Here is a 16,309-nt window from a genome sequence, read left to right on the forward strand (position 1 = left end):
TTTGCACAACTGTTTTTTATTATAAATATTTAACCTGTGGTTCTGTTAATTTTTACATGTTGCATTTTTCTTGTTAATAAAAATATTTCTGTTAAATTTTGGGGTCTTTGTTTTTATCCTGGTGGTATCGAAAATGGTATCGAGTATCGAATATTTTCCTGAGTATCGGTATCGAGTTGAAAATTTTAGTATCATGACAACCCTATTATGAACACAACTAAAATCATCAGGTAAGTGGATGAATGGATATTTATTCATGATGGAGGAGCGGAGCCAGAGGTTTCAACATCTGGGGCTCAGCACAAACCTTATTACCAGATGCTAGATGCACTCTTCTCCAAGCCATCTGAGACAATTATTCAGAAAAAAACATGACAGTTGCCAAAGAAAAAAATCCTTCTGTAGTCCCTCCATCCTATTTATTAACTATATTCATCATTCTGAAAACTTAACAAATGTTGATGACTCATTTTAAATGGGCATTACTACTCTTTTGTACACTGTACAGGAGTAGAGTTTAGCTGACAAGTCTGCTACATTTGAGTCCATCCCATAATAATTTGTGTGCTCTAATTGCTAATCAAGAATCCCCAACAACTAACTCATTAACATTTACAGCAGCTAATCAGTACAGTAGTAGAAGTAGCAGTAGCAGCATAGAACTGCCAAGTATTTATATGCATATATAATGCCAGTACAATATATCATATTATATCATATCTTGTGTGTATTTATATGTGTTTACATATTATATGTTATGTATGTATGCACACCCTGCACAGGCTAAATTTATGGCACATTGCTATGTTGTTATTATTATTATTATTATTATTACTACTATTATTATATAAATATACTGTTGCTGCAATTACTATTATTACTATATACTGTGATATACTATAATTATCATACTGGCCTTATTATTATTATATATTATAATACCCGACCCTATCCGGCCCCGGATACGTGGAAGAAAATAGATGGATGGATGCATGGATATATTATAATTATTATATACTGTAATAATATTATAGATGTATTATATATATATATATATATATAGAGAGAGAGAGAGAGAGAGAGATAGAGAGATAGAGAGATAGATAGATAGATAGATAGATACACACACGTTTACATATTATATATTATGTTATGTATGCACACCCTGCACAGGCTAAATTTATGACACATTGCTATGTTATTATTATTATTATTATTATTATATACATATACCGTTGCTGCCATTACTATACACTGTGATATACTACTATAATTATACTGGCCTTATTATTATTAATATTATTATATATTATAATCTTTATTATTATATATTATATACTGTCACAATAACATTACTATCATCATATCATAATCTTGCCACTGTACCTTACCTACCAACTGATCTTCGTTTTAACTCTTAAGTGTCCTTGTTCTATTCTGTGTTTTTTTCTATTGTTGTTTTTATTGATTCTACCTCAGCATCCATCCATCCATCCATCCATCCATCCATCCATCCATCCATCCATCCATCCATCCATCCAGAACAACCTCCAAGGATCACCACAGACATACACATGGCAAGAATGTCCCAGTAATAGAACGTCTGCCCCATAAATACATCCTCCAGCAGAGTGACTGAGAAAAAAGTATCACAAAGCTTAAAGTATTTAAAAAATCTTAAAGATTCAGGGTGTCAGAAAACATTTGGGGCTGTGCTGAATATAACAGACTGTTGGAATACACACACACTGAGGCACTTTTATATAGCTTCAGTAAGATTAGTGTGTTGGCGTAATGATAACATTTGGGGAAAGATATTCACTCAGCCCTTTTGGTCTGACTCAGCAATTATCAAGCTAAAGTCATTAGAGCTGAAACAATAAGCTAATCAATCAATTGCTCAGCAGGAAAATAATTCAGCAGCCATTCAGATACCAATTCAGATTTTTTTTTTGTTAAAACCATCTGTCTCCTGAACTGTGGGAGGAAAATGTAGTTGTTTGCATAATGTTTCATTTAGTTGATTTTATCCTTCTCCTTTTATCCTTCTCTATCCTTTCTCTTTTTTTTATCCTTTCTCTTTTATCCAATTTTACTGTGTGTTTATGTCTTTTATGGTTTATTTTTTAAATTGTATTTATTTTTATGATGATAGTGCTGTATTCATGTGCCCTGTGTTTTATGTGTGCTAAATCTATACCTACCGCTGGGTACAAACAAAGTTATTCATTATTAAACATTCTGTCTCTGCAGCTGCTAACTGAGGATCTGATGCTCCTTCATCTGCAGCTCAACATCTCTGGGTAAACGAGTGTCAGCCGTAAAAACATGCAATCCAAAGATGTCACCTAAGGCTTTACTCAATTGTGACAGCTTTTTAGAATAATTGCTATAAATAATTGCAGCCCTAAACTTAATTAAGAGTGCATCATGACGAGGCCCCAGCTGAGCATTATAAAAATGGTAAAATGGTAAATGGAGTGCACTTATATAGCGCTTTTATCCAAATGGCTTTACACTGCAGACTACGCTCATTCACCCGTACACACACACATTCATACTGGTGGCAGAGGCTACCCTAAACGGTGCCACCTGCCACCATTGGGAATTCATTCACACACCGATGAACGCAGCATCAGGAGCCATTTGGGGTTCAGTATCTTGCTCAAGGACACTTCAACATGTAGGCTGCCACGGTCGGGGATCGAACCACCAACATACCGATCAGTGGGTGACCACTCTACCAACTGAGCCACAACCACCAAAACATCTGGAGACAACTAACGAAGAGTGATAGAGGATTTTATGATTTGTCAAACACAGTCAGTGCTTTTGCCTGGATCTCTGGACAAATCACTGACTACAGCGTAGTCTACAGAAAATGTTCATTCTTGCAGAAGAAAACTGTGTTGGTTCTAAGACAGGATTCACAGTGAACGTCTCAAACACTAAGAGTAGTTTTGACATTTCCAACACTCATTTATTAAGAACTATATTTGGTAAGTTCAGCAGATATCCAAAATGAGGTCCCCATTTCTCTCTGTGAGGTCGTAGAACCACATGGATTTCTTCCAGCTAATCAGCAAATATCAGGCGAAAGAGCAGAGAAAAAAGTTGCTAATTTACTAGATTAAAGTGGCAAATCTGCAAGAAAAAAAGTTGCAGATTTAAGAGATTTAAAGTGGCAAATATGCGCGAAGAAGTTGTAGATTTAAGAGATTTAACGTGGCAAATATGTGCAAAAAAAGTTGCAGATTTAAGAGATTTAAAGTGGCAAATGTGTGAAAAAAGTTGCAGATTCACAAGAAAAAAAGTGGGGAAAAAAGCAACTTTTTTCACGCAGATTCACCACTTTAAATCTCATAAATCTGCATATTCTTGTAGATTTGCCACTTTAATCTCGTAAACTTTTTTCTCAAAATATTACACCCTCCCCTGGGTCCGTATGTTTTTTTTGTTTTTTTTACACATTCTGGCTGTATGTAATATCCTCCAATATTCTCTAGGGTTGAAATTTGGAATTTGTAAGTATTTCAATGAGTGCACTTAAGGGTTAAAGGCCCAAAAAAACATCAACAATGGCACTTGGATCAGTGAACTTTACATTCAGACAGTGGACGTGACTCCTGATAGTGTTGAGTATTTTCCACTGTATCATGTCATTAGCTTTGCATGCAGGGATCTGTGCATCTTAACCCTGTAATATACTGGAGACGGGGCACTGCTAGGGAACTTTATACAGGCTCTAGAGGGGCTTTTCTTCACATTAAATGCAAATTGGTCGTGTCTCCTCATATCTAATACACACAGCTTGGATATTTATGAAATGCTGCTCCCAGAACAATTATAAAGCCATCCAAGCAGACAAAACAGCCGCTGTGCCGTAGCTCCCCAGGGTGATGGCAGCAGACAGGGGGAGGCTGTCTGGGCTTTATTCAACACTGAAGGGCAGGACGATGAACTGAGGCCGCCTCAAAGCACACATGTAGCTGTTCTGCATGGCCAGGCCTCATTGTTGAGGCTGACACACAAGACCACCACTGCACCCATCAATTAATAAATGATATTTCAAAATGTTGGAAAGGGTTATGCAAGTGCTTCAGAGACAGACTTTGTCCACAGGAGGTGTCTAAGCTGAAGCAGCACAGGCACACCCACAGCCTACACGCTTCAATAAGCTTTCAAACATATCACTGAGTCTGCTGCTTTTGGTTTCATCCGGCCCCGGATCCATTCACACTTTAGAAGAATGACCTCAGTTTATGATTATTATTAACCCTTTGATTCACAACATGGGTCAAAAATGACCCGCATTCATTACCCATGTTATTTAACATGTGTGTTTCTGTGCTCTAGCTTTTGATATCAACTTATTTTATGATTGAATATTCCAAGTATTCTTTAAATATCTTGTTTTTGATAACAACAGATCATTATTTCCATTTTGCCTCTCATCCTTTATGAAGAAAAAAAGTTTTTGTATTATTACAAAGTTAGCTAACTTCTTGGCTAAGTAGTTAGCTAAGTAGCTTGTCAAGCTAATTAATTAGCTAACTTCTTGGCTAAGTAGTTAGCTTAAAAAGCTACTTAGCTAAATACTTAGCTAAGAAGTTAGCTAATTAGTTAGCTTAACAAGCTACTTAGTTAAAAAACGGATATGGGTTTTTTTATACCCATATTGTGTATTAGAAGAGTAGTGAAACAAAAAGGGATTTTATTAAAAAATCAATAAAGGAAAACATAAAATTAGGATGTATGATGATCAAAAACAAACCTGGAATACTGAATAATGAAAATAATTTATCGCAAAGATATAGAACGTGAATACTCAGTCGGGTCACTCACTTTAGACCCATGTACAGCATCATAGGGTTAAGATGAGAGTTATTTTACTGCAGCTGGCATCACAAATATCACTCATCATCTCACAGTGACCATCTCAGACAGCAACTTAAAGAGGAACTTTTCTCATGTTTTTATGTGCAAGTGACTAGTGGGTACAACTATTTTTGAAACTGGTCCAGTTTTGGGCGAGAGTGCTGCAGCCGCAGGGGTGCAAGGGTAATCGTGCACAATCAATGTAAGGCTCAGAAGTGTCTGAGAGCATTAGGGAAAGGAGCTGAGAGAGAAGGAGGAGAGAACTCTTTTGAAACCGAGTGAGAGGTGACTTGTTGCCAGATGAAACCAGTGGAGATGTGAGAGGGGGAGCTGGAGAGGAGGGCCTGTTTTGCAGCACATAAAGTGGAGCTGTTTCAGTGTCATGGCTGAATATTCAGCTGTCAACAATGTGGAAGATGTATTTCATGTTCATTTGAACCAGAGTAACCAGGATGAAGAGCTCCTCCAAGTTAAAGAGTGGAGAGAGAGAGAGAGAGAGAGAGAGAGAGAGAGAGAGAGAGAGAGAGAGAGAGAGAGAGCGAGAGAGGGAGAGAGAGAGAGCGAGAGTGAGCGAGAGCGAGAGCGAGAGAGCGAGAGCGAGAGCGAGAGAGAGAGTTTTGTTTTTATTTTTTCTTTGTCTTTCTTCTTTGCTGGGACGGTTAAATTGTATGAATGATAGATTGGTTGTAATTCAATGATTGCAAATATTGCTTTCTTTTATTGTTATTAGTTTTTCTTTTCTTAATTCTTTTAAAACGAATAATATAATTATAATTAATTTATTGTAAACATTGCTTTCCTTACTGTTATCTTGTTTTTTTTAAACTTTTGACGCTTGCTTTGGCAATATGTACAGTGTTACGTCATGCCAATAAAGCCAATTGAATTGAATTGAATTGGGAGAGAGAGCGAGAAAGAGAGAAAGAGAGAAAGAGAAGAGAGAGAGAGTGAGAGAGAGAGAGAAGAGAGAGACACAGACAGACAGACAGACAGACAGACAGACAGACAGAGAGAGAGAGAGACAGACAGACAGACAGACAGACAGACAGACAGACAGACAGACGAGGCTGAATCAGCATTATAGCGAAGCTACAAAACAAACCAAACTTGTCCTTGAGCATGATTTGGACACAATAACAAACAGACCAAATTAAGCAAAATATACAGAAAATCGTCTATTTGCAGGTTTGCTATTTTCACAATGTTATTATAAGACGCTGATACCAACAGTCTGAGCCTGTCAGCAGCAGAAACTAGCGCTTCTAGTGGACGCTGACACTGCAGCTTGTTCCATGGCTGCTCTCGCTCATTACTGGAGCAATTCCAAAAAATGTCGTCCTCATCCCTGACCTATAAAAACATGGGAAATATAAGATAGAATCCAGATTGAAAAATAGCAAAGCTGCCATTTAAAAAGGGGTAAAGCCAGAAATGCTCTAGCAGGCCCTTCACTTGTTGTCTTCCTGCCTCAGTGCTGTGTTCATCAGTGGGAGGACCGAAGGAACCGCAGGCACTTTAAATTCCCTGTTATCTGTTTGTTGAAGTTGTTAATCAGAGCCACAAGGGTTCTCGTGTCGGCTGGCTTCCAGGGGCGGGTTCTGTGTGGTTTCAAAGCACAGATCCATATCTCTCCACGTATCATGTTTCACATTACTGATGTTCCCTGATTATGTTGTCACATTTATCAGAGCTTGCGTGCAAAAACAGCTTTTCTATATTTAAGGAGGGCTTTCTTTTATTTTCCCTGTGATTACTTTTTTATTGGTTTTTAATTGCTGCTGCTTGGTTTTAATTAGCCAACACTGGATGAATTCTCAGAGCTGCAGTGAAACTCAATAATGCATGTTCCACAGTTTACAACTGTACTTCATACAACAGCAAACAGCACTACAATCAGAAATAATGAGTGTTGTATCAGGGGAAAGTAATCTACCTGAATGAACAATATAATAATAACAATACATATCCCAAATAAGTAGCATTTTGTGATGTAGGCTGCATACATATTGATATCAGTTCTTGTTGATGAGTACTGTATCTTTTGCCATTTTTTTTCAACTTGTCTTAAATGTTCAAAGCTGCTGTTACAGAGAAATTCCCCACTGGGACTCATCAAGTGTACTGTCCATCTATCTACTAGATATGATATCAGATTAGATTCCATGTGGGGCTATAGTGACGGAGCATTAAAATCCCGTCCCCATCGTACAGAAAAACAGCTCATTGCATTAAACTGACTCTGTACTGAGTGAAGGAGCCTCCCAGTCAGTTAACAAACAACACACCAAGGTTATTATAGTTAACAAAAACTAACGAAACAACAAAAACTAGAATTGAAAAAACGTTTTCGTTAACTGAAATAAAAATAAAAACGAGAGTTTAAAAAAAACCCGATTACTAACTGTATTGTGTGGCTACAAAACTAACTACATTTTTTTCATTTATTTTATGAAGGTTTTCTTTTGTTTTTTTTAATGAGCACACTCGGCATCCTGTGTTTATTTATGTATTGCTATTGTTAGTATAATTGTTAATGTTTCTGTTTCTCTGCTCTTTTGCCTCCCTTTATATTATATTATTATAATACTATGTTTTTTATTGTATTGTATTTATTTCTCTTTGTTTTGGGGGTTATCTTTTTTGTGGTTCTTTGTTCTAATGTACCCTTTAAAAAACAAAAATGTGGAAAACTGCTGTGGAATACCATATGTCTTGTACTGATGCTTATGAATGCTAATTTCCAATTAAAAAAACAAACTAAAATTATAGTGAAAATGTCCATCGTTTTCGTTTTTGTCAACTTTTTTCACCCATAATGAAGATGGATCAGGCAAAGGAAATAAAGGCAAAATTTACTGTGACCTCTTTTAATCTCCCACCAAACAAATACCCAATTACAAAAAACTAAAACTACTAAAAACTAAACTAAAACCTGTGTGAGGGGCTGAATTCTAGGGGGCGCTAGTAGGTGATTTTGCCACGCCCATTTCTGAAAGCAACGAAATACGTACATTTTCGACACGATTGAATTTTGTTGCAACTTTGGGGAGCTTTTGAATATGATAAAGGCCTCAAAAAGGCGATTCATTTGTCGAAATAATAATAATAGACGGACCAATTACAATAGGGTCTTCGCACTTTCAGTGCTCGGTCCCTAACTAAACTAAAACTAGCAAACTCACTCTAGAAACGAATTAAAGCTAACTGAATTTGAAAACAAAAATTCACAACAAAATACCAAACTATTATAACCTTGCTAGGGAATTCACTATTCCAATGAGGGTCCTCACAAAGATAGAAGTACAAGAATGTGTGTGTGTGTGTGTGTGTGTGTGTGTGTGTGCGTGCGTGCGTGCGTGTGTCACCTTGCGAACACCGTCCCGCTGCCCCCGGGGAAGGTGTATGGATGTTGCTTTCTGAAGACATGGCCCACTCTGCTGCAGGGGATGATCTCCAGGCTGCCGCCACACTGCCACACTCGGAAAGAGATCTCTGAAACACACACACAAAACACACACATTTGTTTCAATAAACTGTTCCTCAACAATATCACAGCTGGTGAATGTAAGCAGTGTGTAAGATCCTTGTGGTCATTATCAGGACTGTCTGCACCTCCTTAGTGTTCTTGCTGTGCTGATACTGTCAGGTTTCACTCCCACACTGTCTCAGTGCGAACAAGTGTTGTCTAAACGAGCATATAAGTACACCAGAATCTGAATAGAAACCCCAGCTCTGAATCAGTTTGCCGTCACAACAGAGGAATGAATCAGCCTGTTTATTCTTCACCATTTCCCAACTGAATTCAGACAAAAGCAACAGGGAGACACAGCTGTTATTATCTCATTGTGCTACTTGCAAATGACCTCCATTGTGTGCACGATGGTTATTTTCACTCAATGCCGACTATAATCATTATCACATTAACACTGTAATTTTCTAAGATCAACTGTAGTCTGGAAGATTCTTTTAGCCGGATATGATCATCGAGGTACTGAAGGGTTTTCTGTTCTCTCTCATGTTCTTGGCACAGAAACGCAGGATGAGCTCATGAGTTGATCGCAGCGTGAGACTACTTCAGGACTTCAAAGAACTCCTGCGCACTATCTTCCACACTTGCAGTTTATTATTAGGAACAATGTTTCTGTACAGAGACCTTGATCAGGTTATGATTCATATTCAGATATGTACAACCTGATGAAAGGCTCCCACTGAGTTCTTTCTGTTACTATAGCTGGCCTAGAGTCTTCTGTGTCACACTTCTGCTTTTTCATGCTACTTTAGTACCAAATCTCAAGAGACAGCGCAGTAACACACCTGTTGATATTCAAGCCAAAAGCACAGGATATATAATGGCATGACAGAAATGACAAATGTATGCCTGTTTAAGATTTAGAAGAATTGTTTGACAATTTTGGAAGAAACAGCTTTAAACTGATTATTTTACTATTTATTTATTTATTCTCCTATTTATTTAGCTATCTATTTACCTATTTAGTTGTTCATTACATTGTTTATATTTTCTTTCCCGTTGTATTTTAGTTTTTATCCTGTCCTGTTGTCTTTTAGTCTTTTAGTTTTTATCCTGTCCTGTTGTCCTTAAGTCTTTTAGTTTTTATCCTGTCCTGTTGTCTTTTAGTCTTTTAGTTTTTATCCTGTCCTGTTGTCTTTTAGTCTTTTAGTTTTTATCCTATCCTGTTGTCTTTAGGTCTTTTAGTTTTTTAGTTTTTATCCTCTCCTGTTGTCTTTTAGGCTTTTAGTTTTTATCCTATCCTGTTGTTTTGTTGTCTTTTAGTTTTTATCAGAACCTGTTGTCTTTTAGTCTTTAGTTTTTATCCTGTCCTGTTGTCTTTTAGTTTTTATCCTGTCCTGTTGTATTTTGGTCTTTTAGTTTTTATCCTGTCCTGTTGTCTTTTAGTCTTTTAGTTTTTATCCTGTCCTGTTGTATTTTGGTCTTTTAGTTTTTATCCTGTCCTGTTGTCTTTTAGTCTTTTAGTTTTTATCCTGTCCTGTTGTCTTTAGTCTTTTAGTTTTTATCCTGTCCTGTTGTCTTTTAGTTTTTATCCTGTCCTGTTGTCTTTTAGTCTTTTAGTTTTTATCCTGTCCTGTTGTCTTTTAGTTTTTTAGTTTTTATCCTGTCCTGTTGTCTTTTAGTTTTTATCATGTCCTGTTGTCTTTTAGTCTTTTAGTTTTTATCCTGTCCTGTTGTCGTTTAGTTTTTATCCTGTCCTGTTGTCTTTTAGTGTTTTAGTTTTTATCCTGTCCTGTTGTCTTTAGTCTTTTAGTTTTTATCCTGTCCTGTTGTCTTTTAGTTTTTATCCTGTCCTGTTGTCTTTTAGTCTTTTAGTTTTTATCCTGTCCTGTTGTCTTTTAGTTTTTTAGTTTTTATCCTGTCCTGTTGTCTTTTAGTTTTTATCATGTCCTGTTGTCTTTTAGTCTTTTAGTTTTTATCCTGTCCTGTTGTCGTTTAGTTTTTATCCTGTCCTGTTGTCTTTTAGTGTTTTAGTTTTTATCCTGTCCTGTTGTCTTTTACTCTTTTAGCTTTTATCCTGTCCTGTTGTCTCTTAGTCTTTTAGTTTTTATCCTGTCCTGTTGTCTTTTAGTTTTTAGCTCCAGTGTTCCCTCATGGGGGCATCCGCACTGGGGTGTGTGTTGGGTCTGCCCATGGGGATGTGGTCTTGGAGAATCCCTGGGCCCGGGGGGCTAGGTGGCTCTGCACCATGTGTGAAGTCCGCCCCAGTCTACCCGGGTCCTGGTGGTCTCTGTGACGGCGTCCTCTATTGCTGTGGGCTCTGCCACCTCTCAGTGTGGATGTTCCCACAGGTTGCTTTTTCCTCATCTGGATCCTCGTTGCCATGTCTCTACACTGTCAATCAATATGTGCTGTGTGTGAGTCTGAGTGTGTGTTTGTGTGCCTGCGTGTCTACATGTGTGTGTGTGTGCATGTTTGTGTAAATGTACATACAGATGTGTATGTGGGGAAGGGAGGGGTGGGTTTTTGTCATTTTTATTGTCTGTTTTAATTCTTATTTTTTGTAAAGCACTTTGTGTTGCATTTATATGTATGAAAAGCGCTATATAAATAAAGTTTGATTTGATTTGTGTTCTTTTTGAGAGTTAGATAATAACCATATCTGTACATTAAATATGAAGCAACAGGCAGCAGCCATTAGTTAACTTACAGACTAAAGCAGAGAGAAGCAGCTAGTCTGACTCTGTCCAAAGGTCAGACAGGCGCCACCAAGGAAATAGTCCACAAGATAACGTCATAAGCCCTTGGAAAACCAAAACATTTTGTTCTTTTGCTCCAATTATACAAATGAGAGAGAAACATATTTAAGAACAATGTGCAATTTTCTGCCACCAGAGGTCTCTAAAAAAAAATAAAAATAACAAAAGGCAGAAATTTCAATATGATCCAGCTGCAGCCTGTAGCTCCGGGTTAAGATTCCTTTAGTGTTTAAGAGGTTTTTAACAGGAATTATCTGCAGAGGTCTCCTCCTCTCCAAAACAAACAGATCCAGTGACCAAAAACCTGTTACAACACAAACAACATGTTGGTTTCCTGCAGATCCCCACCCCTGATGACTAACACCCTTGATCTGGTTAAAAACAACCAAGATCTTTAATGTTTATATAATATGTTACTTTTAAGATCCTAACATGTGGCTTTGATGCAAGCACAGAGGGACATGAGGCCATACAAATCACTCAACTCACCATTCCATTCCAATACAGGGTTTATCCTCTTAAAAGTTCAGTTTTCCAGTTTGTCAGATTTTAAAAACTTCTCATTTTTTATCTCAACCGACTTAAATTGTCACATTTGTATGGATTTTTAACTGTGTTGCATCATTACATCCCTCATGAAACAAAATGTTATCTTGATTTTTGATTGATTTAGATTTCTCTGGGTTTGGGATATGCTATGTAGACAACTCAACTAAATATATAAGAAAAGTGTAGTTGTTGTTGTTTTTAGATATTTTGTTCTCCGTTCCCAGTCCTTGTGCTAAGTTAAATGCTAAGCTACCTAGCTGCAGCTTAATATTAGCGTACAGACAGGAGATCTGTGCTATCAATTTTCTCATACAACTCTTGCAAGAAAACTTATAAGTGCAATTCCCAAAATGTCAAACTATTCTTTAATGCCTCTGGCAAAACACCAAGCTGACAGTCTGACACCTTTAGAGGCTGCAACACTTTACAGCAGCCAAACGTACTGACACTAGTTTGTTTATTTTATTCTACCTGTCACTTTCCTTTCTACATTTAATGACACTCTTCTATTTTGTTTTTTGTTTCTTTCACTCGCATAGATTGTCTATTCCTCTGACATCCATTACTGTGTCATACTTTTATCTCCTAACCTCCATTATCTGTCTGCTGTGATTCTACAGACTTCATGCTCCACTGCGACGTGACCGAATTTGCATTTGCACTTCAGCAGCACTCACCAAGGTTTTCTCCACCCCATACATCCATCATCATGTCATACTTTCCCAGCAGCTCAAAGTATTCCTTATCCATGACAAATAGACCTCCTGCTATCATCGGAGTCCTGCAGGGGCAGAGAGAGGGAGAGAGGGCAGGTGGAAGAGAGAGATGAAGTACTTGGTGGAAACTGGCAAGCAACAGTGAGTGTGACAGTATCAATGTGTTGTCTTACTTTATGGGGGCGATGGGGTTGCCTTGTCTGGCTCGTCTCTGCTCCAGAGTCATGTAGTCCCATTTAAACACCAAATTCCAGTCGAAACCTAAACACACACACATAGAGGACGAAAGGACAATGACTATAATAACCATTAGTTGGGATTAGGTCCCAGTCTGGTTACTGGATTAGATTTAGCAGGTTCAGGTCAGTTGACTGGATATATCTGATTTCACATCTCTGCATGTGTTCACACAGCAGCAAAACCGCTTAACGCCACAATGTAGGCCTGTGAAGGTGTGTACTAAGACTAGAAACCTGAGCCTGTGTGTGAGGTTCTTATCCTGGGTCTGGAGCAGCAGGCAGCAGTACTGACATGGAAGCTTGCGGAGGCGGCTGTGGTAAAGCGGTCGTCTATTAATCGGAAGGGCAATGGTTGGATCCCTGACCATGGCAGCCTACATGTCCATGTATCCTTGGGCAAGATACTGTACCGCAAATTGCTCCCGATGCTGTGTTCATCGGTGTGTGAATGAATTCCCAATGGTGGCAGGTGGTACCAGTGTGCCCTGGTAGCCTCTAACACCAGTATGAATGTGTGTGTGAACGGGTGAATGAGGCTACGTTGACATGATGAGGGTCTGAACAGAAGACGCAAAAGTGGCGTCGCGTCTTCACTTTTTATTCCGTGTTTAGACGAGCGTTTTCATGGCGGCTATGTCTCAGTTGGTAGAGCGGGTTGCCCACCAATCGGAGGGTTGGTGGTTCGATCCCTGACCATGGCAGCCTACATGTTGAAGTATCTTTGAGCAAGATAATGAACCCCAAATGGCTCCTGATGCTGCGTTCATTGGTGTAAGAATGAATTCCCAATGGTGGCAGGTGGCACCGTTTAGGGTAGCCTCTACCACCAGTATGAATGTGTGAGTGAACGGGTGAATGAGTGCAGTCTGTAGTGTAAAGCTACATAAGTGCAGGTCCATTTACCATTTACCATCCATCTGCATGCAAAAGTGATGCAAAAGTGTGTGGAATTGGATTGGGTATGTATGCCAGACGGCATCACTTAAAGTGATAAGAGCATCTTTGGGCATGTGGAAGTTTTCACGCCACGCATTTTCATCAGCTACTCCTTCCACAAAGTTCTCCACCATCCACTAGATCTCCCAGGTCTCGTCCAAAGCCGTCTGGCTCGCCTCCCACCAATTGGTGCATCCAAAATGTGATAGAGGTAATTACAGATCCTTCTCTGTTAACTAATACTATCTGTACATATCCTGTACATTTGGTGGAAAGACTCCTGTGAGTTTATTAGAGCTGCTAGAGCAGCTTGAAGGTCCCACGCATGGAAATAATCCCACGTTTGTTTATTTCCCTGTACTGGAGCATGTATGTGACGTAAACGCGTACGTGACGTGAGCAGATCTGAGCAGAGTTTTGTGTCTTGGCAGTGTAGACGGACACGCTACGGAGGAGCGGATTACAGTTTTACACTCTGGAGGGTGGTTTCAGATTTTTAAGCCCCAAAACACCATCACCGTCTAAACGAAAGGCACTTCTGATAAAATATTTTGTCTTTTGTACTCGCAAGCATCCTCATGTAAACGGGGCCTGAGAGCAGTCTGTAGTGTAAAGCGCTTTGGATGAAAGCGCTATATAAGTGCACTCCATTTACCATTTACCAAGCTCAGCAGTGTGCTGCTGTGGCCCGAGGGGCAACGGCTTAACGTATGGTAGCCACCTAAGAAATGACCCCCTTAAAAACGACCAGTTTAAGTGTATGCTATACAACCCGTCCAAAAACAGTTGGGCACAATGTTAAATAAAACAGAGTGCAATGATTTAATTCAAGTTATCCAAAGCTCAAACTGGGAAACTTTTACAAATATACACTCATTCTGAACTTGATGCATTCCGTCTTTATTTACAGTGTATTTTTTAGCAACTGATTTGGAATGGGGGTTGTATTTAGAATATTTTCAGCCCTTTAAGTTGGTGCAGAGGGAAATGAAGCTTGCTTTCATCAAAACCACCAGACTCCATTGACAGAAAGAGTAATGTAACCTTTCAACACGTGTTGCCGCTCTAGTGCTGCCTCAATTATTCACTTTGTTGATGTTATTGTGTGACTATGGTGACTCCAAACTAACCCTTTCTAACGCCAAATACACACAATAACTAGCCTGGCTAACACCAGACTAATCACAAATGAGATCTAGTCTGGTTACCAGCAATTCATGTTTTGGTAGAGGAGGCGTGGTTTATGGTCCTCCAGAGCCGTTTATTGGGCGCTACGAATGTCTATCAAAAGCGTCTGAACGTAGCTCTTAGCCAATCGTATCAGTTATACCAGATGACGTAGTAGAGCGACAGAAATGGATGTTTACATAGCCAGACTAGCCCATCTCTACTTTGGGACTAAAATGCTCAATTCTTCTTCTGCAACGTTTTTCTGCAGCATGTTCTGACTCTGGCTGCTCACAGTCTACCGGCAGTGTTGGTGTGTGTGTGTGTGTGTTGGTGTGTGTGTCTGTGAGAGTGTTGCTTGCTGCTTTGCTTCTCCAGTTCTCTCTTTCTGCAAGATTATTTATTTTTACGCCTTATTCCCCCTCATGTCATTCAGCCACACACATCCACTGATTTAATGGTCAATAAACAAGCTGCTGTGGGTCTCTGGGCGGCTCCGCTGTCCCCCGTCTCGTAGCCAGATCACCGGCTTTACAGCAGCGAGCGGTAGCGGGGCTAGTTGGTAGATTAGGCTTTTACCAAATCCTGTCGGAAGCAAGGCTAAAACATCCTTTTTCTAGGTGAAACAGGAGTGTTAAGTCAAACGTTGTTCTTTTAAAATAAACTTTGGCTCGAAACTATCTAGAACACTGTCTACAGCTAGATCCAAAGAGAGCTTGGCGTCTGCTGCAGCCATGTTGGATCTGTAAGAAAACTACAAAACTATAAGCTTTCATCTGATGAGTAGTACGCATCATCGTCTTGCCGTCCCTCCCCGTTCTGTGATTGGATCCCTAAAACAGGGCTAAGAAACGGCCGTAGTTGCCAGACCGCCTGCAGGTTCGAAATGAAATTGAGCGTGCAAGGCAGTATGGGTATACCCAGGCTACACAATAACACAAACAAACTAAATATCAAGGCAGAATTAGATCAACAACTCCAGTGTTGTGCAGGTAAAATGGCTGTTTTTGTGAATGGAGTCTGGTGGCTTTGAAGAGAGCATAGATAGACTGTTACCACGCAGTAAACACATAACCCCAGCTCAATAAATCCAAACTATCCCTTTAAATGAAAGCCATTTAAGAAGCACATGATGCCAAATCAACAGGTGTTAATGCTGCAACATGTCATGTGCGTGTGATCATGTGACTGTACCTCCTTTCAGATCGGCTGAGGCTCCTACGTACTGGAAGTTGTCCATGTTGATGACATCAATGATAGGAGACACTACTCTGGTCTTGTCCTGAGAAGGAAGGACGGAGACAAAATCATTCATTAGTTCAGGACAAATAGAGAATGGCAATAACAGGAAATGTGGCTCATTAATAAACATGTACTACAAGTCCATGTTTGCCGGTCAGAAGTAAATAGTCCTCTCAGCGCCAGTGACTCACATGTTTACTTCTGTGTTTGGTGTGTCACCTTGTTTATGGAGTAGAAGAGAAAGTAAAGGAGCGTGACATCATGCAGTCATTAGAGAAGGATGGCAGTAACAGACACCAGCCTCCAGGTACTCACTCACTTTATTTATTGTGGGTTGAAACTTTAGATATGACG

At 39.2% G+C, this 16,309-nt stretch overlaps 1 protein-coding gene across 2 annotated transcripts in view; it reads right to left on the reverse strand.

The window, feature by feature from the left end:
* The window catches only part of galnt2 (UDP-N-acetyl-alpha-D-galactosamine:polypeptide N-acetylgalactosaminyltransferase 2), a 115,826-nt gene that overhangs the window by 25,407 nt on the left and 74,110 nt on the right, over positions 1-16,309 (reverse strand). For both annotated transcript variants that reach the window (XM_059357291.1, XM_059357300.1), the window contains exons 8-11: positions 15,908-15,995; positions 12,545-12,632; positions 12,333-12,436; positions 8,244-8,370 (exon numbers count right to left, since the gene is read on the reverse strand). In XM_059357291.1, coding sequence (XP_059213274.1) covers positions 8,244-8,370; positions 12,333-12,436; positions 12,545-12,632; positions 15,908-15,995 — 407 coding nt within the window. The remainder of the gene's footprint in view (positions 1-8,243; positions 8,371-12,332; positions 12,437-12,544; positions 12,633-15,907; positions 15,996-16,309) is intronic.

Source organism: Centropristis striata, chromosome 2, assembly GCF_030273125.1.
Source record: "Centropristis striata isolate RG_2023a ecotype Rhode Island chromosome 2, C.striata_1.0, whole genome shotgun sequence".
Lineage (NCBI taxonomy): Eukaryota > Metazoa > Chordata > Actinopteri > Perciformes > Serranidae > Centropristis > Centropristis striata.